General features: G+C 46.3%; 1 protein-coding gene across 1 annotated transcript in view; it reads right to left on the bottom strand.

Annotated features, from left to right (window-relative positions):
• The window catches only part of LOC108941708 (neurobeachin-like), a 215,912-nt gene that overhangs the window by 103,740 nt on the left and 89,594 nt on the right, over positions 1 to 22,578 (bottom strand). Inside the window, exons 28-34 of the mRNA XM_029255524.1 lie at positions 21,995 to 22,102; positions 21,696 to 21,864; positions 19,394 to 19,847; positions 14,234 to 14,388; positions 11,356 to 11,482; positions 9,434 to 9,561; positions 2,937 to 2,998 (exon numbers count right to left, since the gene is read on the bottom strand). Of these exons, the coding sequence (XP_029111357.1) occupies positions 2,937 to 2,998; positions 9,434 to 9,561; positions 11,356 to 11,482; positions 14,234 to 14,388; positions 19,394 to 19,847; positions 21,696 to 21,864; positions 21,995 to 22,102 (1,203 nt within the window). The remainder of the gene's footprint in view (positions 1 to 2,936; positions 2,999 to 9,433; positions 9,562 to 11,355; positions 11,483 to 14,233; positions 14,389 to 19,393; positions 19,848 to 21,695; positions 21,865 to 21,994; positions 22,103 to 22,578) is intronic.

Genomic DNA, 22,578 nt, shown 5'->3' with positions numbered 1-22,578 from the left:
TTTCAGGAATGTGAGCGCAGGCAGCGATTTAAGGGGTCAGTACTAGAGACATCAGTCCCTGGAGCACCTTTCCAGAAGGGGACACTTGCGAGAACAGGACTACGGCGTGTGAGCTTGTGCCAGATTTCACACCGGTGTCATCCTTCGCGCCGCTTAAATTATTTCGCGTAACTTTTGAGTCATTCCGATGTATGCAGATAGAATCGACCGTACTGTAGATAAAACTGACTGCCGCACGAGCCTTTGGTTGACAACCTGTCTTGACTCTTAAAAATGATGATTCATCCATGTGGTTATAACTAGTCATAGAGACTAGTTATTTAACTATTATCACTATCTTTAGAATCGCATGTCTGCATCCAAGTCACTCTGTTGATGTACTGCACTCAAACTGTATTTTTCTCTGAGACGTATGTCACTTCGGAGGAAAGCGTCTGCTAAATGAATATATATAAAAGTAATATTTAAAGATATAATACGTAAGATCTGTAACCAAATCAAGGGATCTTATGGTACTGGCAGGTAACACATTTGTCGTCATGAGTTGAAGTATCATTCGATTGAGAGTTGGCAGTGCTCTGTGCGAGGGGTATGCGAACAAACAACGCACAATCCAGTTAGTAAAATGAATTATTATTTTTTTTTTTTTAGCTAAAATAGAAAAACATAATTATATAATGTATTCTGAATTGTGTACCTGTTCTAACACTTAAATGTTACACTATATATAAAATATAATATATACAATACATAAAAAATATTCTTCAGAGCACATTTAAATATAAAATATATTTTTAAACGCATTATATAATATATAATTTGTGGTATGAAATCACCCCCTTTAGAAAAATTCCTCCTTTGAGGGAGTTGAATTACCATTATTTTCTGAGAAAAAAATAAATCAGACTGAGAGCTAATAAATATATAAATAAGAGTTACGAATTAGGAATGAGAAAAACAACACAATCATTTTATAATAGTTGTAACTAAATTATTTCTAGCTTGTCTTTTAAGGTTTGATTTTCATTTATTCACTATCAATAATGACTTTTCCAATGTGCTGATTATTTGGCTCACAGATTTTTTTTTTTTTTTTCCCCATATTTTAAACATGGTTTGAATGCCAGGTGAACAAATACTGAGGTGTGTTCTGCTGGAGAAACTCTGTACTAACAGAGTGGCGTCTTTCTATAAAGTCTCTTTTTAATCTCTTAAACTTATTTATATATTTCTGTGTTTTTAAGAAAGCTGTTATTTTAACCCTCTGCTGGAAAGCTTACGGATATTTTAAACGGTGAAAAAGTGCTTCATCGATGAGCGTTCCACTTTCCGATTTGAACGAAAGATGCGTTGCTACAAAAACATTCCTTTTCCGTTGAAGCCGCGGAGCGCGAGATGTATCCCGTTTCATTTGGGTTTTAAAACGAGATTTTAAAATTAGATTGTGAAGTCAGACACAATCGCAAGAGGAGACACACAGAAACACTCTTAAGAGGGAGTCTCTTATCTGTTTTTAAAGACCGCACTTTTAATATTTAACTTTGTTTTTCCCAGCTCTCCTTAAAGCGGTCTGAAAGCGCCTCAAAGCTGCACAGAAACTGTTTGCGGATGGACTTGTTTTCTCTAAAAACTTAGGATGAAATGACACCACACAGGCACATTCTCTCTTTACTAATGATTATTCCAATCATGGAGCCATTCTGTACCAATATACATTTACTTACTTAGCTGATGCTTTTCGCCAAAGCAACTTACAATGCCAAGGTTACAATTATTTACCCATTTATACAGGGGGATAATTTTACTAGAGCAATTGAGGTTAAGTACCTTAGTCAAGAGTACTAGAAACAGAAGTGAGACTCGAACCTGCGACCTCGGGGTCCAAAGGAAGTAGCTCTAACCACTATGCTACCAGCTGTCCCAGGGTACAAGGAGCCTGAGAGGCCTGGGATGCAACCGTTCCTTTTAAAGACCTGCCACTGCCTGAAATAGCAGGGCAGCAAAGGCGATTGGCATTCTTAAATACACTTGTTTCCTATCTATTAATGTACGTTGAAGGTGTACTGAATAGTAAGTCCATTATATGCTGCTGCACTGATTTCTCACTGTATTGGAAAGCATTATATGAGGACTGATTATATTTAAATTTCAACTACGAAATACCCACTATAGTGCTTTCTGCAGCAAACGATCGCCTTTACCGGATGATTAATGTGGCTTTTGATGCTACGGACACATTAAAACTAAATGTGCATCTCTCAACTCGCCAATTAAATTAATCCTCCCTAATTAGGGACTGCTGGAAATGGCTGAGGAAAAAAAATGGTGCAGTTTCTTTGCCTCCCACAAAGTCCATTAGAAAGCAAATAAGTATGTACACTGGTAAATTTCCACAACCAATTAACCACAAGAACACAGCTATGAGGGGCAGCCTGCAGCCTTACATTTACTTATTTAGCAGACGCTTTTCTCCAAAGCGACTTTCAATGAACTCCATGTGGTGTTACCAGCCCACACACCTTATTCACCGCTGTGACTTACACTGCTAGATACACTACTTACAATAGGTCACTCATCCATGCATCAGTGGAACACACACACACACACACACACACACACACACACAGACACACACACACACTATGGGGGAACCTGAACAGCATGTCTTTGGACTGTGGGAGGAAACCAGAGCACCCCGAGGAAACCCACGCAGACACGGGGAGAACATGCAAACTCCACACAGGCCGAGCGGGGATCGAACTCACGTCCTTTCACACCACCCAGATGCTGTGAGACAGCAGCGCTACTCACCGTGCTGAGATTTATAGAAAGGTATAACAGGGCTCACTTACAGCTGCTGATTATGATACAGCAAAGATGGGGGACCTGACAGCGCAGGGCTGGGGGTGGGAAGCAGGAGCCGAGCGAGGCCTCACCTGGGAACACAGCAGCATGACCAGCTCCACTACCGAGGTGCTTGACTTCATACACACCAGGCCTGCAGGAGCAGAGGAGAGAGAGCAGTAATTACATACACGGGAGACACACTCACACTCCCAACAGAGGCAGGCAAGGTCATCCAGACTTACATGCGGTACGCTTCACTGCGTGCATCGTCAGACCCCTGTAAGTACAGTGTCACGGACACGCTGAAAAACACCTGCTGTCACACACTTACAGCATCTCCTGCTCACTCTGACCAAAGAACAGGACACAGCAGTGAGCAGCAGAAGGATGACAGATTCATTTTTATTACAGCCCGCAAATGGAATACACTACAGTTCATTCCAGCATCCTCACCTGTGCTGAAGATGAAAGAATACTGTGGTGACACTGAGCTCTTTAGAAATATTATTATTTCTCTTCAGTAAGCTGATGCCTTTGCTCATGGCAACTTACAGGACACGACAGATACAATGCACATAGATATAAATATGCTAATCATAACTGTAAACTAGATCCATGAAGTTAATTTCATTACCTGTCAACAAATAACCCACCTTTTCCGATACGTTTATGAACGTAATTATGTTATACAGACTTGTGCCCCACACTCAGCTGACAAGATAATGACCTTCACACCTAGTCTTACATCACCTGCATCAAATTACACACACATACACACCGTCTGAAACCGCTTGTCCCATACGGGGTCGCGTGGAGCCGGAGCCTAACCCGGCAACACAGGAGGGGGAGGGGACACACCCAAGATGGGCCGCCAACCCATCGCAAGGTACCCCAAGCGGGACTCGAACCCCAGACCCACCGCAGAGCAGGGCCTGGTCAAACACACTGCGCCGCCGCATCCCCCCACACATCAAATTACTTTCTTATAAATATACAATACCTAAAACTACCACATGAATGATTGTCAGGTTCTGATGGTAACAAAAGTGGATTAAAGTCAAATTTTAAGTCATATGGGGTCATTTGCGGCAGCTCGAGAACAAAACGTGAAGAAGCCACAAGGCAGGAGTCTTACAGCCCTTACGCAACTGTGACCCACAGAACGACTTGCTATAGAACATATTCAGCATCACTCTAAAGTCAAACCCACGTAGTATTTAGCTGTTCTCTGTGACCCACAAACCAACTTACAGGCAGTCCTCGAGTTACGAACATCAGACTTACATACAACCCATAGTTACGAACCAGCCCCCATAAAGCCTATATTAAAAATTCAAATTACATACAATGGTTCTAATAACAAACGGGCTTCTAGTTTGCGACGCACATCTACAGCGGTTCGTCGGCTCGTGAGACAGAGGTAGGACAAAAACTTCATTCTTTTCAGCTGGACCACGTTGCTGTTAACAGTGTCTCGGGTGTTACTGTAGTTGGCTCTAATCTTTTTTTTTTTTTGGTTTTTACCTTCGTGATCATGGCGCCAAAGTGAAAATCTGAGTACATTTCTATGAGACGTACACGGCCTTGGAGAAAAGCATCCGCTAAATGAATAAACGCAAAAAGAAAACGATCAAGACTGAAACTAAAGCAGAAATAATAAAGCGATTGGAAAAAGGTGAAATGCCAACGAATGTTGGAAAAGCGTTAGGCTAGTCGGTTAACGATCGGGACAATTTTAAAGGACAAAGCGAAAGAAGTGCAGCGTGTAAAAGGCTTTGTCCCAATGTGTCTCTCTCTATTATACACACACACACACACACACACACACACTTTCTGAGCTGCTTGTCCCATACGGGGTTGCAGGGAACCAGAGCCTAACCCGGCATCTCAGGGCGTAAGGCTGGAGGGGGAGGGGACACACTCAGGACAGGACGCCAGTCCGTCACAAGGCACTCCAAGCGGGATTCGAACCCCAGGCCCACCGGAGAGCAGAACCCAGTCCAACGCACTGCGCCACCGCACCCCCCTCTCTCTATTATACATACTGTAATAACATTTATTATCTCATTCTATGTTGCTCTCTATTATAAATACTGTACATAGTTGGATTTATTATTATTATTATTATTATTAATACTAATAACAACAACAATAATATTGTTATCAGTATTACCACTACATTGTATTTTTATATTAAAGATGTTTTAGTGTATCTGGAAGTTTTTCTTTAATGTTTTTTATGCATAGAAAGGTACACTATATACTATATATGAAGACAAACATTTCACTGGCTAATGTTAGACATGAAGGAGGGTGTGGTGGCGCAGTGGGTTGGACCAGGTCCTGCTCTCTGGTGGGTCTGGGGTTCGAGTCCTGTTTCGGGTGCCTTGCGATGGACTGGCGTCCTGGGTGTGTCCCCTCCCCCTCCAGCCTTATGCCCTAAGTTGCCGGGTTAGGCTCCGATTCCCCGCGACCCCGTGTGGGACAAGCGGTTCAGATGATGTGTATGTGTACGTGTTAGACGTGAACCGTACCTAACCGTTCCGACTTTAAAGACAGATTCAGGAACGGAACTCATTCGTAATCCAGGGACTGCCTGTATTAGCATTTGCAGATTTTATTTTGTCCACTAGGAATCCACTATCAGACCCATGCACAAATCCAGAAAGTGTTAACCTCACTCCATTGAAGGAGGTGGAATATGTTACTGACTATTTAACTTTATTCCACTATTGTAAAATCACTGCTTTAGTGCATATGACTTCAGTGTACCGACTTCCTTGCTTCAGAAGCGGGCATCATGAGTCAAAGGGAGGCCTTCTCACAAACCTAAACCAGGAGAACAGTCACAAAATGCTAGCAGGGCACATAGCCACACTGAAAGAGACATTAGGAAAGACACACACGCTCAATGGCAGAATCACAGGGCCGGGGTTCGAGCAACCCGCATCATCCCTATCATCACGTTGCTTACTTACACAGCATTTGAGACGAATGCGCCAAAGCCTAGTGCTGCAGAAAATGGATTAGTGAAACACAAAGCAGATGTGAAATGCTCATGTGCGGAGGCTGCTGGTCCAGGTGAGACACCAACGCGTCCGCTCATTAAGTGCGCGCGCGGGAGGCGTGTCTGCAACAACTCATCCCTGCTAGGAGATGGGCCACAGTGGTGAAAATGAGAGCGCGGAGAAACGGACGACATCGGGAAGCGCAAAATTATAACGCGAAGGACCCTTACGGAAGCTCGGGTCCTCATTATTTCTGCAGCGCCCTTGAAAAAAAAAAACGGTACGTACGGTACCTTGAATTGATACAGCAAGGTACACGGTTGTACGAGTAACTGCAATGCTGTTGATTTCATGCTTTGCCGAGTGATGGTCATAAAATTAGAGGGAAAACAAGAGCTTTGACTTGACATATTGTACAAGACAGGAAGATTTAGCCTATAAGAGAGGAATGGTTTTCAATTTTTTTGCGCAAGAATAAGGTAAAACGTGCCACCTTTCTCAGGTTCATCATACATTTGTCAGGTATATATACTACATATCCGCTGTAAATTTACACACCTCCATGTTTTTCTCTCCGACAGCTAACGTGTCAGTCACAGCAAGTGCCGACTGGCAGTTGTATACTTTTACTTGCGGTGAACAGTATATATATAAACGTACATTTCCTCATGATTAGGTGGTGTCTTTGCGGGATTAATGTGTCAAAACACCGCGTTCCACTGTTTCAAGGTTTACGAGGCAGAAGAGACAACACCACTGAGGGCGCTTGTGCGAATGTGCCAGTCAGTCGTTAAGTGTGGAAACAACTCCATTTATTCATGTGCGACGGGGGTCGCCATGCATGTGTGTAGGAGGTCTTGACCCTGCTCTTGTCAAATGAGCCACTTCCTCCCATTCCACATACGGGGCCGCCCCATAAGTCAACTGCCCCTGACATCTCCAATTGCAGGGCAGGGAGGCAAAGAGGCAGGGCGACCCCGATCTCATGCGGATGGACCAGATAAATGCCCCCCATTTAAGAGGCTGCTGCCGGGCGGGAGGGCTGCCGTGGAATGCGGCATTGTGGGGCTGCCAGGCCTCCGGCCGGTCACGCTCCCCTACAACGAGACCTGTGTTCGGCGCGATAGAGACCTCAACTTCAAGTGCAAGGCCCTGGCTTCGACCGCCACAGCGGCCACATGTCTGTAGAGGAAGGAGAGCTGGGGGAGGGGGGTCACAGGGAGCGTGACCCCTGGCAATTCAAAAGAGGATGGATGGTGGGTAATTGCTGCTGAATGGAACATCTCTGCAGCCCAGTTCTGTGTTTCAGCAGTGACCCCGAGTAGCAGAGAGAGGCATGTGCCGGAGAAATGCGAAAAGTGATGAAAACAATGACCCCCGGGGCTAACCCTGCATGCACTTTGGACACTTTCTGTCCAAGACCCGACGCCGTTTCCTCTTTGACGCTCGCGGTCCGTCACACTGAATGACAACTGGTATAAGGAGCTCCAGGATGTCAGCTGCGATGCCACACTCACTTTGGTCACATGAGTATCCAGACAGATGCGTTTCTTTGCTGCCCACTTGGGATTTTATTGCTTCTTGAACATTCAGCTTCAAAAACCATTCGACAACCTATGCCCGGCCTTTGATAAACTCTGTTCCCAAGCTTCTTTCTTACGCGCAAGGTATTCCCAAGAAGACACTGTAGAAAGAATGGGGCCAGCAGAAAAATCCATAAAATCTTTTCTATAAGACCTGCCTTAGACTGAAGTGAACAAATCCAACAAATCCATGCTTTCTCACTTGACTGTGTGATGAAAAAAGACAACTTCAGCAAGAACTGAATCGATGAACATACCAAAAGGGTTTCACCAATTCCCTTCTGGTACGTGGGTAAAACAGGTCCCCGGCCAGAGAAGTGAATTCACCGCTTGAGGAATGGCTTCGCAAATTCTAGAACCCATCTTCAATGACTAAAATCTCAAAGGCCAAAGTTAGGAGTTCCTAGAGCTCCGTTTTAAAAAAGCTACACAAAGGTGACGTTACGGTGTGTGGGGGGAAGCTAAAAACAGGTTGGGGTGTATGTAGCCACTTTGTCATGGAGACAGTAGCACTGGGGCAAAGGGATAATAAGCATGTGCTCCGTCCGCCAGCTGGCTTCCCCATCCATGACGCGCAGTTTCCACACTGCGGTAGTTCACTCTAGTAAACTAAACGTGCATTTCACAGAACCTCTGGCGGTGTCCTTTCCTTGGAAAGGATTCTGTAACCGTGGGTTTCGTCCAGCGGAAACGTAAATGAAGGTGGAAACGGTACCACAGGCTGGAAGCAGCGGGTCCTTTCGCGGTCAGGGACCCCGTGGTTATGCTGGTGTGTGAGAGAGTCCAACCCGGCAGCAGATTCCTGGGTGCACCTGGAGCGCCCAGCTTACTCGCTTTGGGAAATATTTGGAAAATACCAAGGTCACGTTGCCTTGACTCTATCTGTAGACATCATGCCTTTCTGTCACAAACTCTCAGGTAGACAAGTTAACAGATTCAAGAGAAGTATAAAGAACATCTTCATAATATACAAACCATGGTGACAAAATCATTGAAATTGTGCTTATGACTCAACATGCCATGTGATCAAGATCTAAAGTGTTAAGATAAATAAGATGGCACATTAATTGTTGGATTAAAATCAGTAAAAAGGGCAGATAAAAATTAATTTAAAGCTGCTGGGGTTATGTTCTTTACTTAAACGTTTTTTGGATGACTGTGCGTCTCTCAGTAGAGCGAAGTAATGTTTCAAAATAATGTACTGTGCAAAAGTCTCAGGCATTTAGATGTTTCAGAAAAATATTTAGACAGTTATTCAATGTCTTCTGTAGTAGTGTCAATGGAAAAGAGGATATTTTAGATTTCCAAGCATTCCTTTTGCAAAAAGTTACAGTATTACAGTAAGGGTTTTGTGTGTTGTTAAAGAAAGAAAGTACACACACACAGTTTGAGACCATTTGTCTCAAGCGGGGTTGCAGCGAACCAGAGCCTAACCCGGCAACACAGGGCGCAAGGCCGGAAGGGGAGGGGACACACCCAGGACGGGACGCCAGTCCATTGCAAGGCACCCCAAGTAGGACTTGACCCCCAGACCCACCAAAAAGCAGGACCTGGCCAAGCCCACCGTGTCAAGCGGTTGTTGACGATGGATGGTTACTAAGCTTTGTAGAAAGTTTATTAATTAGGAGCACTATTTCTGAAAGCATTCTCACTTTACAGCCTTTTCCCCCCCAAGTGCCTACAACTTTTGCACAGTACTGTACATAAACTTAATCTGCAAAATACACAGAACATAGAAACAACAGAATACTGTGAAATAAATGAGGAAAAGCAAGGAGAAAAAGATGCAAGAAGATGAGAAGACGAGACGATTAGAAAGCTGATTTAACTACGCTAGCCATGCTATGACGCTTCACCCACAAAGAGCATGTTTCCGTTTTTGTGGCTTGATCATGGAACCAGTGGTGACAGACAGTGGTTAGCTGGGACGGACAGCAGAGACGAGGACTTCACACTGACCAGAGAAGAAAAGGAAGCAGCATACAGCACCTGTACCTTCAATGAGCAGCTCTTGGCCATGGCTGCCCAGCAGGGTGCGGGACAGAAAGGGCGCAAAGTCCACAAAGATCTCTCTCAGCAGGGGAGCGACCTTCTCCAGGGCTCGCTCCAGTTTTGTTGTAATGCTGCACCACAGGAGAGAGGAGTGTGACAGAGAAATCAGTCAACTGAGATTTATGCCACACCTCGCATTTTCACCAGCTAATTGTCAGAAAGCTATCTGAAGTATATATTTTAAAGGACATCAAAAAAAGGTAAAACTGTCAACATGGGTAGCATCGTTCCCTGATTTTTTATTTTTTTTTTTAAAGAACGCACACTGAATACTATGTATACAAGAAGGGCGAGAAAGACAGAATAGCGACGGACAGTGAGGGAGGGACAGGGCACAGGGAAGGAGACAGGAGACGCTTGGATGCCAGTTCTCTCGAGTCCTGCTCTCTAAAAACCTCTTTGCTCTATCGTCAATGTGTATGTGGAGCAGGAAGACAAATCTGTGTCTTCCGTCTGTTACTCCAGCACTGCTGCAACCCTATGAATCCACCCTAAGTGATGTCATCTTTGGATGTCAACTGCTGCATCTTCATATAACAAACATAAGGTTGCATCTGATGAGCTCTATCACTCTGGTGGCATCCACACTATGCCAGTAGGCTTTACTGTACACACAAGAGAGTATCTTGGCTCATTGAGAGCAAACATGTTTCCATCTCTTAGGACTCGAGCATTGCTCTGTCTGGCCGGTGCTCAGGAAGGTGAGTACGGCATTCTACTTGAGGATGTCTCACCACCAGTAAAGGATCGCCTTTGAGTATTTGTCCTTTTTTGATCATGTGAAACTGTTAATCTGAGAAAGAACTAAGACAGATCGCACAGCTACAGACTGTGACTGCAGGATTTCCCAGGGCTACGGAAAGCAGAGGAAGGCAGGACCCTAACCCGGGGCGTGAGGAAAAGGATTCGCGTTCTGGCGGTGTCCGCGTGGGTCTGCTGGCCGAAGGAGCTGCCTTGAGCACTCCACACAGAGCTGGAAATGTGACGCTTACAACGGGTGTATCTCCTAATCACAGCTGGATGAAACATTTGGAGGCTAAAATAGTCCCACGTGGTTCTGTGTATTTTTTTTTTTCTTTAAAAAAAAAAAAAAAAAAAAAAAAACTCTTGCTTGCAATGGGATTTGGACGGGAGAATGGGGCGGTGGGGCAGCAAGCAGACGACAACCACACGCAAGCCAGAAAGAAGGAACCAGCAGCAGCCCCTTCGGAGCTCTGCTTCAAAACGAGACAGTTTCATCATTGAGTCCGCGGTCACGGTAAGTGGGGCTGCTTACGGCTGCCATGGCAACCAATCTGCGATGCCTTCAAAAAGAACTGGCTCCTCGAACGCAGCCCGGAGGAGTCCGTGGGGCTGTCAGCATCCGGGAAGAGGATTGGGGGGGGGGGTTCTGTCACAGCCCATTAGAGGATGCGAGAGTGGGGGGCTCAAGGTTACTGCTGCCCCACCCACAGGGCCACGCTACTGGACACACTGTGATTCTTCATCATTATCATTCCCATTTCAGCACTAACAGTTAAAAGCTACTCTGTCCTTCAGGAGTCAGACAGGCTGCACCGCCGTGGAAAAGAACGTAACGGTAAATCTCAGCTCCGAGCGGGAACGGCACCTGGCAGAAAGTGCCTGGAGGACAAGCCGTGTTTGTTCAATAGCGTTACAGCCGGTACAGCGGGGTCAACGGAATCATCATTTCAAGCACTTGCACCGAAAACCTTGGGCGTTTCATTCCGCGCTCCACTTCCACACGGGTGAAGAAAAGGGAGAAAAACACACCGGGTGGGATGCGATGCTGTGCGCGCGCCCCCCTAGCGGCGAGCATTGGCGACACACGCCGAGACGGCGAGCTTACTCCATCGCAGACCCACCTCATGTTCTCCACCGTGTCCTCGGGCATAGGTGCCACTGTTTGCACTGCTGGCAGGTTCTTACTGGTGGCGCCATTGACAAAGCTGGAGGTGGAGGAAGTGGAGGAAGTTGCCGAGTCCGTGGCACCTGCAAAACAGAGGCTGTGGGGTTAAAGGTCAAGGTGGGCGCATCACGCAATATACACACGCGAAAAAACTCGAAACCGCAGCACAGAAAATAATTTTAACTGTCACAGTAAATTTAATCAAAACGCACCATTACCATTCATCTAAAGGTATCATGCATGAGAACATGAGCTCCATATGCTGGATACTGGAATCTACGGAATAAGCAAGTCTCGTCGAAGCAAGAAAAGCAGGACTTCTTGTCAATACACGCAGTTTACAGCAGCTGTGGGTATGTCCCAAGAACACTGCGGTTGTCATCACACTCCTGTGGCTCGGTGGGAGGTGGGCTTTAAAAAGTGGAGGATTTGAACCCGCACACAACCGGTCGCATATCCGGTCTCACACGACGTATGCGACCCTTACGTTTAAAATAGGCCAGTGATTCGGTCTGTTGGGATTTAATACGTTTTTACCTGCTTGTCTGCTTTGGTTCCCATATCCTCCATACACCCATCCCTCACATAAGAGAGGTAACGTGTTCCATGAAATCATCCAATGGGGAAAATTCCCATTATGAGAGAACCAAATTGCCATTATTTCTTGAAGGAGGGGGATTATTCCTAGATCAAAAATGTCATCAAAATTTCACCAAGCTACCATATTTAATGTTTTTTTTTTTTTTTGCATGACAATGAAAATATCAGTATATTTCATAATAATCGTGACAAAAAAGATCATGTATAGCTTGTCTTTTAACGTCACATTTTCATTCATTCATTCATTATAAATGACTGCTTATCCAGTGCAGGGTTAGGAAAGTCCAGACATTGAGAAAATCTGGAACATGGGTGTGTCTCATTTAAAGTTCACAGGATCACTGACCATGTCTTTCACCCAGCAGCGTTACTAAAGAACTTACTCTAGTAAAAAGTACCAAGCTGTATAAATAGGTAAATGATTGTTACACTGTTATGGGGCAGCTGGTAGCATAGTGGTTAGACCTGGTGTCTTTGGACCGAAAGGTTGGAGGTTGGAGGTTAGGGTTAACCCCGCCTGGATGGTGCCGCCTGAATCCCATCTCCAGCTGCAGTACCCTTGAGCAAGGTACTTACCCTAAAACTGCTCCAGTAAAAATTACCCAGCTATATAAATGGTTAAATAATTGTAAATAGCCTAACGCTGTAAGTCCTCTGGAGAAAAGTGCAACCTAAATGTACCAACGTAGGAGAACAGCGTGAGTTAACTGGTAAATTATTATTAACAACAGTATCCAATCTGCATTTTCAGTTGCGATATTAGATCCAATCCATGGATGTCACTGTTGTGGACTGTTGTTGTGATAGGAAGTAGAAGGTATAAATCTGGGTTTTATTATGCAAAAAGTATAGCGTCCACGTCCTTTACGGAATTTAAGGCTGTTGACACGGAATAAAACGCCTGCTGTGTAACCAAAATGACCACGTAACCAGGAAAAGTGCCGCTGCGCTGAACAATATAAAATGTAATATGCAAAGGGTGTGGAGTTTCACAAGATGTTATAGTGGTTTTTCCTCGTACCAGAGGCCGTCACACAAGCGCTTTGTGGATGTACGGTATGTATGCGGACAGTCCCCGAGTTACGATGGTCTGACTTACGATTTTTCAACTTTACGATGGTGCAATAGGGATACGCATTCAGTAGAAAATGTACTTTGAATTTTGATTTTTTTTTTTCCCCCAGGCAAGTGATATGCGACGCGATACTCTCTCGTGATGCTGGGCAGGGGTAGCGATCCGCATCTCCCGGTCCACCACGCGGTCGCTATACTGATACCCCCCTGTAGAGGAGGGCAATTACTCTTGAGGAGAAAACTCGAGATAACTGCCCAGCACGAAGGCGGCGGAGCCCCTAACGGCCATCGCATATGAAGCTGGACTTCCGCAATCGACGATCTTGACCATCTTAAAGGATAAGAAGCCATGATGTTCAATAGGTTAGGTGTATTAAATGCATTTTCGACTTACGATATTTTCGACTTACGATGGGTTTATCGGAACGTAACCCCCATCGTAAGTAATTTACAGTACAATTTAACATTCATTGTACGCCGCTTCGGAGGAAAGCGTCAGCTAAATAAATAAATGTAAATCAGGGACCGTCTGTACAACAGCCAGCGCGTTACCGAAATTCCAGGAGTTCTACATTAATGTAAAATGAAAGATGGGATTTTTTTTATTAATTTTAAATTTTATTGACTTATACTGGTTTTCCATTTCCAACACGTGCTGTTGATAAAGAGGTAATGCAGATGGCACTCGAGACCTCTAAGAGACTCAGCTGAACCTGCACACAAGTTGTCGTGCAACGATAAAGAGAAGTACAGTAGGGCTCCTTCCGAACACAGGTCAGTGCACAGCTGAGGGTAGAGAGTGCCACCTTGTGATGAGATATGCTCACACCGCAGCCAGAAACATAAAAACGCGCCTTTGTGAGGATGCTAATCCTCTTTCCGTTCTATTAGAACTGGTAAAATCAATATAAAATTCTTAGAAGAGCACTAGAGAAGCAATAATTACCATAACTGATTCAATTTAAAAGTGCCAATTCAACTGAAGCGCTGGGAGAAGAATCCTTGGGGAGCAATTGCTAGGAAAACACGCTATTAAGCGATTCAGAAATTACTTTAACTCATGTTAATGAGCCACCAAAACGGAACCAGAAGAGTCAAAGCGAGGCCTCGGGGGCGGCAGCTCCATGCCAACGTTGGCAAGTTCCGGGACCCGAGCTCACCAGTTGTGTTGATCATGCTCTTGGGCGTCGTCGAAGAGGCGGCAAAGATGTTGGGTGTGCTTCCAGAGGACAGCGCTGCCGCCGTGCTGGAGCTGCCCACCGTGTTCACGGCCAGGCTGCCCGGGGGCGGCTTCTTCACCGGGACGACCACGCTCCTGTGGAGGAGGACCGTGACAGGAGGGAGACGGCTGAAGCACACTTGCACGGTACAGAATGAAGCATCAACCCAGAGAGTCGCCACCCCCAACCCCACCAACAGACACACGCACACCAGCTATGCTAACCTTGAGCAAGGCGCGCGCGCGCGCACACACACACACACACACACACACACACACACACACACACACACACACACACACACACACACACACACACTTTCAGAACCGCTTGTCCCATACGGGGTCACAGGGAACCGGAGCCTACCCGGCAACACAGGGCGTAAGGCCAGAGGGGGAGGGGACACACCCAGGACGGGACGCCAGTCCGTCGCAAGGCACCCCAAGCGGGACTCGAACCCCAGAAAGTCTGTGTTCATTTTAGAGTTTAATTTCATATGGTTATATTCTTATTATTCTTGAGCAAGGCATTTACCCAAAATTGTTCCAGTAAAAATACCCAGCTGTACAAATGGGAAAATAATTGTAACTATAATAATTGAAACTTTAACACTGTAAATCACTTTGGATAAAAGAGTCCACATATAAGGATACACACATACGTTGTCTGAAGCCGCTGGTCCCATACGGGGTCGCGGGGAGCCGGAGCCTAACCCGGCAACACAGGGCGTAAGGCTGGAGGGGGAGGGGACACACCCAGGACGGGACGCCAGTCCATTGCAAGGCACCACAAGCTTGAACCCCAGGTTCACCGGAAAGCACGACCCGGTTCAACCCATTATACCACCGCGCCCCCCCCCCCCCCCCCCCACATATAACCAAAAATGTTAAATAACCGCAAAAAAGCTTGTTTTAATTTCATTTTTTTTTTTTCCATTACGTGTTACAATATTCCATTATAGAGAATGGCAAAAACATGAGACCCTGCCCAACGGGTTCCTAATGCAAACACTTAACCCCTTTTTCCATGAGTCGGCGTAAGCTCTACGGTGGTATGTTGAGGAAAGTGGTTCACTTTGACTCCACGACCACAGTAACGCAAGCCATGGCGAACTGACCGCGCTCAGTCTGTGCTTCGTGGCACAAGCTACACCTTCCTAAACAGGGCGAATCCATCTCGCAGCATTCAAGGCTCGTGAGCGAGGCCAGTGCAAACAGCACTGCTGGACTCTAATGGAGACTAGAGCTTCGTGAGTGCTGGTCATGGCCCTGTTCTCATCATAAGACATACCGCCCTGCTCCAGGGACACGCTGCCGACCAGCTGGATGGTGGTGCCTGCGTCTCTGTGAAATCGGAGACGTGCAGAAGGACAAGGAACAACACCGATCCCGCGGTTCCGTCAGAAGAAGAGCAAACTGCAAAAAGGCCATGGAAACGAGCATCTAGGCATTTTACGAGATCGTGCTTTTATTGGCTAAGCCGTGCAGGAAACAAACAAAGGCACCTTGGCAGCATATAGACTTGAGATATTGGAGGTGACAGCAGCATGGGGCATAGGCTATTTACATATTAACTCATTAGCAGAGACCAAAATGTAGACTCTGATGTCTTGGCTATTTATAAAGTGCACAGCATGCACATCACGCACATCACATGGTCATGATTGGCACCAGAACTGAGAGGCAGAGAATTAAGGGTGGTGGTGGGGGGGTGTCATAAGATTGGGTCACATTTTAACAGGGGAAATCATGCAGAAGGGGATTCATTTTTTAATACACATGAACTAGGTTTTTTTTTTAATATAGATTTTAAAAAAATGGCAACAATTAATACTATGTTCAGCTCACATGTATCCAAATTCTGTGAATTTTAATGAACAAATTAAACGAAAATGCTTTATTGTGCCAAGCAGTTTCTCGAGCGATCCTGCTCATCTACGAATTTATTTGCAAGGCCCCCCATTCACCATTCATCTCTTGTGCCACAATAGGGACGACGACCAGATCAAATCAAGTTTTCTATACGTTTCGATAAATCTTTGTATCGATCGATAATTTTCAAGCTCTCCATTACATTTAGGGGAAAAAAAAAAAAAAAAAAAAAATCCTGAACAGATATCTATTGAAAGTGTTTGCATGCCATTTATTCGTTAATTTCTGCTAATATTACCAGTATTACTTATTGTTCAGTCAGATGCTTCCATACAAAACAGCTGCACACATCCAAGAGAGCGAGATATTTCACCGCAGCGAATCGGGTTAAAAAGTGATCTGGCGAAAGGTACCAGAGCAGGACCCCTTCCTGGGATTTTGAAAGAGCCGCCTCCAGTTTGCAAGTCATCCCTCAGTCACCCGAGTCTGTCTCCACTTTGCTCCCTGGCGCCCTGGAACATGCTTGGCAGAGTATGAAAAGAATGAGAAGAGAATGCCGGGATGGCGCCCCGGTGCTCTCGGATGCCTGCTCAAATACGTTGAGGCTACGTATGGAAGCAAGACTTTGCACTGACGAAGATGTCAGAAGTTCAGATTAGGCCCAGGTAGAGATGCTGCCGTTGTTAACGCTGCCGTTCTGCCACGGCTCAGGTAAAAAGCACTTTGGATGGCCAAACCCAGCCTTCCTATTTCGACGGAGCAAAATATAAGAGCAAATCATCTCCCCGATGTTACCGCCGACATCTGAACCCCGGCGACCGTGTGATTTACAGGCTGTTGAAAACACGGGACCGTTTTCGATGAATTATTAATTTGCGGAGCGTTCATGAAAGATGTATAGATTATCCAACCCATATTTTATTAATAGGATTGTCTTAATCGAGTTGCCTTGAACAAAGCAAGGTTTAATTTCGGAGATAAATATTAATGGGCTCTGCGGGTTTGAGATCTCGGCGCCGTCAAGCGACGCGCAGCTGCGAAGAGGCCGCGCGAAACCTTTCTCGCCATTAACGAGCGTTACGACAAAAAATAAACACGCAGTCAATCCTCCACAGGATACTTAAAAGTCTATTAAACGGCAGGCGGGTTTATTCTGTTGATATATAAAATCCACAACTGGTGACAAACGGGCATTTAAACCCTGGTGCTACAGATGTTCTTTGATTCATTATAACGTGAATTATTTAATACTAACACAGGAAAATTAAGTGGGATTTCTATTACTGTACATAGCTGAAGCCGAAAGTGCAGCTTTTTTTCTTTTTTTTTTTTTAAAACCTCTGCGGAAAATGACATTATGATAATGCTGAAGATGCTCCTGAGATACAGAAATAACAAAAGGCAGACCTCAGACACAAAACTCAGGTTAGAAAACAGGGACGGCTGGTAGAGTAGTGGTTAGAGCCACTACTGTTGGACCCTGAGGTCACAGGTTTGATCCCACTTCTGGCTGTAGTACCCTTGAGCACGGTACTTACCCCAGTAAAATTACCCACCTGTAAAAAGGGGTAAATAATTGTAAGCTAATAACCTTAACGCTGTAAGTCACTTTGGAGAAAAGTGTCCGATAAATGTGAATTACTGAGATTTATTTGAACTTTCTGGGGCATGGGAGTACTGAAAAATATTGTGCACTTGTGAGAAAAGCAGGAATAAAGAGATAATGTGGAGATTCTAGGACAGAACATTCACAAGATGATGGGGAACCTATCTATGAGAGAAATTTTACTCGCAGACAGAAAACGAGGAGCGGGAGTTTGGGGTCTTTGAAGGGGATTTTTTTTGACGCTGTCGCTGCCAATCAGTGCTGATCCTGACGGGGGACGGAAGAGCTCCGCCCACGACGGCGGCCCCGTCTCTGGCAGGTGGCACACAATCACGTCGCAATCTGCTACCCCCCCCCTCCCGGCAACGCTCAGCGCCGCGGCACGAGGCGGAGCTGCGTGCTCCCGGGGACCCTGGCACTTTGTGTGAAAGCATTTCAAAAATAATACCGCAGGCCGCCGCTGCCCGTTCGAGGATGCCAGCTCCCATTAAGGCCCTGAGCGCTGAGGACGACAGGCCGGGGTGCGCACGACCGCTTCTGTTTAATCTGTCATGAATGCCCTAGAGACCCTAATCTACCCCCCCCAACCCCCAACCCCCACCATCAATATCAACTCAGCTCCCTTTCCCTTTGCTGCATACATTACTGCCATGGGGCTGGGGTGCGGGACGAACCATCTTCATGGCCGATCCCCCCCACCGCCTGCTTTTTCCACAGAGGCTCTTCCATAGTGGCGACTTTAACCGCTGCGGTCTTCACTGTGTGCCTAAAATGTATCTGTTTTCCCTTTCTGGAGCTTCTCAACCATCTATATAAACGCTGGGACACAGTAGATTATAGAGGTATTGAATTTCCAATACAGCGATGCGTTAAACATAACGAGGGTTGTATAGTGGAAAACTGTGATTGCTGCATTTCTGAGGGACCCTGGAAAGACGGACAGTTGAGAAACGTGCGGGAGGCTTCAGTGTTAATCCGACATCTACGATAGAGCGCGTGGTTCTACAGAGCCGGAAGGAGGGGCGCAGGGAGGCGTCACCGATTCCTGCGCTGTCAGTCGCCAAATCTGTGCCCTCTATATAATCGGCAATAGCAGCCAGTCCAAACGGATGCGAACCTCTCAGCCAAATTTTTCGGAAGCACAAATTAACAAAGATATTACCGTTCATAAAACTCATGCCAAAAAAGCGAGTTTCACACTGTCTGATTGGAACATCAAATTGAAATATTTGCTCGCATGTTTGATAAGAATAAAACAAAGGATAAAGTCCTGACTGGCACAATACAGACATACCATACACATTTAAAAACCCATCAACGCATATCAGAGCTATAAAGAATTGTCATGCAGATGCTTTACAGTTACCTTTATAGCAGCCCTCACTCAAAAAATCACTGTGGTACAAATTAACATATCAGGCCAATCAGACAGTAAAATTGAGCATAAAAAGTGCTTTTCTATTTAGCCAGATAGCACCTTTTTAAAATTCTGGCTGCGTACAAACCGGATGTAGGTGACCGTACATGAGACCGCTGTCATGTAAAATCACATACAGTATATGCGGTGAGCTGCGAGCGCTCTCCGGTCCTGTACGTATGTGGTGAACCAAAGTAAGATCTAACCTGTCGAAGGAATGGAACTGCATGGGCAAGGTGCTCTGGGTCTCTCTCTTGACAGCTGGGTCTGGGTAGGGCAGGGGTTCGGGGCCCATCTCGGGGCCCTCCACAGGGGCTGCCACCAGGCTCTTCAGGATCTCCTTCACATTGATACCCTTGCTGCCTTGGGAGACGCTGCAGATGGAGGGAGCCGGCTTGAGCGCCTCCGAGGAGCCGGCGGCAGCGACGACGGGTTCGGCTAGACTCTCGCGGGAGCGGGACGCCTCGGGCGGCAGCACGCACAGCAGCTCGCCCGCCATGTCTGACCCGCCTCCAGGTTCCACCTCTGTCCCGTTAGGCACGCTGGGAGAGTGCTCCTCGCCGATGCCCGAGTCAGTGTGCGGCAGAGAGCCCTCCAGCGGCAGCTCTTCCACAGGGGTGAGATGCTCCTTCACGGTCTCTGAGAACATGGGGGGGCTCTCTGTGACAATGGAAGTGAACAAAAAAAAGCAGGAGTCAGTACCCTCCCAGGCCCACAGCCTTATCCAGAGGAGGAGGGAGGAGATGCGTCCCCAGTAATTTCTGCCAGAATGTCTATGTAGCCAGTGAGTGGGATTGTGTTTCTACTGTATGCTTAAAGGGGCCAAGGCCATCTCTAGCTATCCTTCATTAGGCAAAACAAGTCCTAAGTAACTAAAAAATCCTTAGGAAAATTCTGCTTGCTGCTGCTGCTGCCGCCCCAAACTGTGGAGTTCCCTTCACGAAAACATCAGGCAATTTTTATTTATTCATTCATTTAGCTCCGGCCTTTTCGAAATCAAGGCTTAAGATCAACATTTTCAGAATTGCTTTCCGGCGACACATCTGCGAGCTTCCTCTCTCTTCCCTTTCTCTCTCATGATTTCCTACAATTATTTGCATTTATTTCTTTGCATTGCATTTATGGTCGTTTTTGCCGATTTAGCGTTTTATATCTTTTTCGGTGACTTTTATTATGAACTTGTCCTTGTTTTATTATTGCACTTGATATCTCGACTGCAACTGTAAAGCACTTTGATAAGTTTAAAAGGTAAAAGAGAATTACTATAATATTCATTTTATTATTATTGTTGGGGGTCAAGTCCTGCTTGGGGTGCCTTGCGATGGACTGGCGTCATGCCCTGGGTGTGTCCCCTTCCCTTCCAGCCCTGTGCCCTGTGTTGCCGGGTTAGGCTCCGGCTCTCCGCGACCCCGCTCGGGACAAGCGGTTTCAGACAGCGCCTGCGCCACCGCACCCCCCCATTTAAAAAAAAAAAAAATCAGCAGATTTGTGACTCATACAATTTAACGGAAAAACTAAAAACCAGCAGATTTACTAGAGTTACGCGACCCTTCTAGCCACAGCTCAGCCTTTTCCTAGATGCTTGGTCTGCATCATGAATATTTATGTGAGGGCAGCAAGGAGGCCTGCCCTGCCTCATTGAACCGCAGGCAATGTCTGGCTTCCAGGCGGATCACGCGCACGCCAGTCTGGCGTAGGCTGTCTGAAGGCGTGCCCTTTTGCTCCGGTTTATGAGAGCAGTGTGGGCCTCCATGAGCCCATTCTCCGGTGGTGGATTGCCTGCCTAATCGCAGCTGACAGGTGGGATAGAAATAGCAGCATGGCTCCTCTACAGCGCACCTCCCCCAGGCTGCCCCAGTGGTGATTCTCCATCCTACCCTCTCCATCCCTACCACATCCTCACCCTCTCTGTTTGCACTCCGTCCTCAGCCGCTCGCCCTGTAACCGCTGCTGTCCGTCCTCCCTTTCACCGCTACTGCCCCTTTCGCCGCTCTTGTCCGTCCCGTCGCCTCTTCTCCTCGCTCGTCTTTTTGCCCGCAGGCTGGCATCCCTCCTTTCCTTCCTTCGAGGGAGTTTCTCACCCTGATTCAACGCATCACTTTCTCCCTTTACAGAAACAGCAACCTATGCTTCCGCTATCTGTAGTTTTGCTTTCCAAAATTAACCCTCAATATCCCTTTGCTCTTCTCACAACGTCACGGAATCATTTTCGTTTTATTCTTTTCCTTCGATAAGACAAGTTGATCCCCCGAGGCACAGATACAGCTTGTTGAACACAACTGGGGATGCACGCGATAAGATCCCTTGCTTTGGATTTAATTTTATGCATTGCAATTAAGTGAAATCTATGAATAAGTCATGGCGAGGGAGCAGAAAAGAGGTTTCCAGGCAGACATTTCTAACTAATGTGAATTTACTGTCAAACTGGGAGGAAGTGAGGGCCGGGGGCGGGGGGGGGGTGAGTGATGGAATCAAATGTGAACAACAGCGGAAAGGGTTCGACCGCACCTGTGCTAGTAGGCGAATTGATTTCCTGTCGAATGCTGCGCGTGGACTGGCTGCCAGCCCTTTGTGTCTCTCGCTGCGGCTCCAGGATGTCCCTGTACTTGGACACCATGAGGACGGAGATGAAGTAGACGACAGCCAGAGCCAGGAACTGGGCTTGCTTGCTGTCATCCTGCAGGGCAGCAGGGGGAGTGTGTGTGGGGGAGGGGGGGGGGGGGGGGGGGACAACAGCAGCGTTTCACCTCCTGTTACCTGAACAGTTCCCCAAAGTTGGACACCTGGGCAGATGTGCGCACACTCACCACGTCACGGAAAACGACCGCACGCAGTCGGTTGATGTCCACATCCTGCAGAAGTCTGTCGGGGTCCTTGATGGGAGAAAGGTTACTGGAGACATTCTCTATGGCAGTCTAAACAGGAAATAGTACAACAGCACAACTTTCAAACCCACTGGGTCTCACTGGACGCACCTGCAAGTGATGATTATAACAAATAAAAATGACTAAGTGCCCCCAGCAAAACTACTGATGTAATGTCAATGATAGGTGAGATGAACACAGTCGCGGTACACTATAGACCCGATACAACATAGCTCGATACAACGAGGGATTGGAGCCCACTTTTTTTTTTTAAAATCAACTCCCTTCTACCCGTTCCAAATCCGAGTGGTTCCCAAACACATTTCCGAAAGCCAAAAAGTAAAGTTCTGCAATAAAGCTATAGTATGACACATACCTATGGCGAAAAATAATAAAAAAAAAAAAATACTGACATTTTCTTAAAAACCTCTGGAGTGATGCTGAGTAGATGTATGTTGTTTTTGTCACTCACACTGCAAACCCTTTCATTTCTGCGATCATTTGGTGTAACTTTGCTCTCTTGCTCC

The sequence above is a fragment of the Scleropages formosus genome, chromosome 10, assembly GCF_900964775.1.
Source record: "Scleropages formosus chromosome 10, fSclFor1.1, whole genome shotgun sequence".
NCBI classification, from domain to species: domain Eukaryota; kingdom Metazoa; phylum Chordata; class Actinopteri; order Osteoglossiformes; family Osteoglossidae; genus Scleropages; species Scleropages formosus.
Note: the sequence above shows the minus strand (reverse complement) of the source record. Positions and strands in the feature narration are given on the sequence as shown.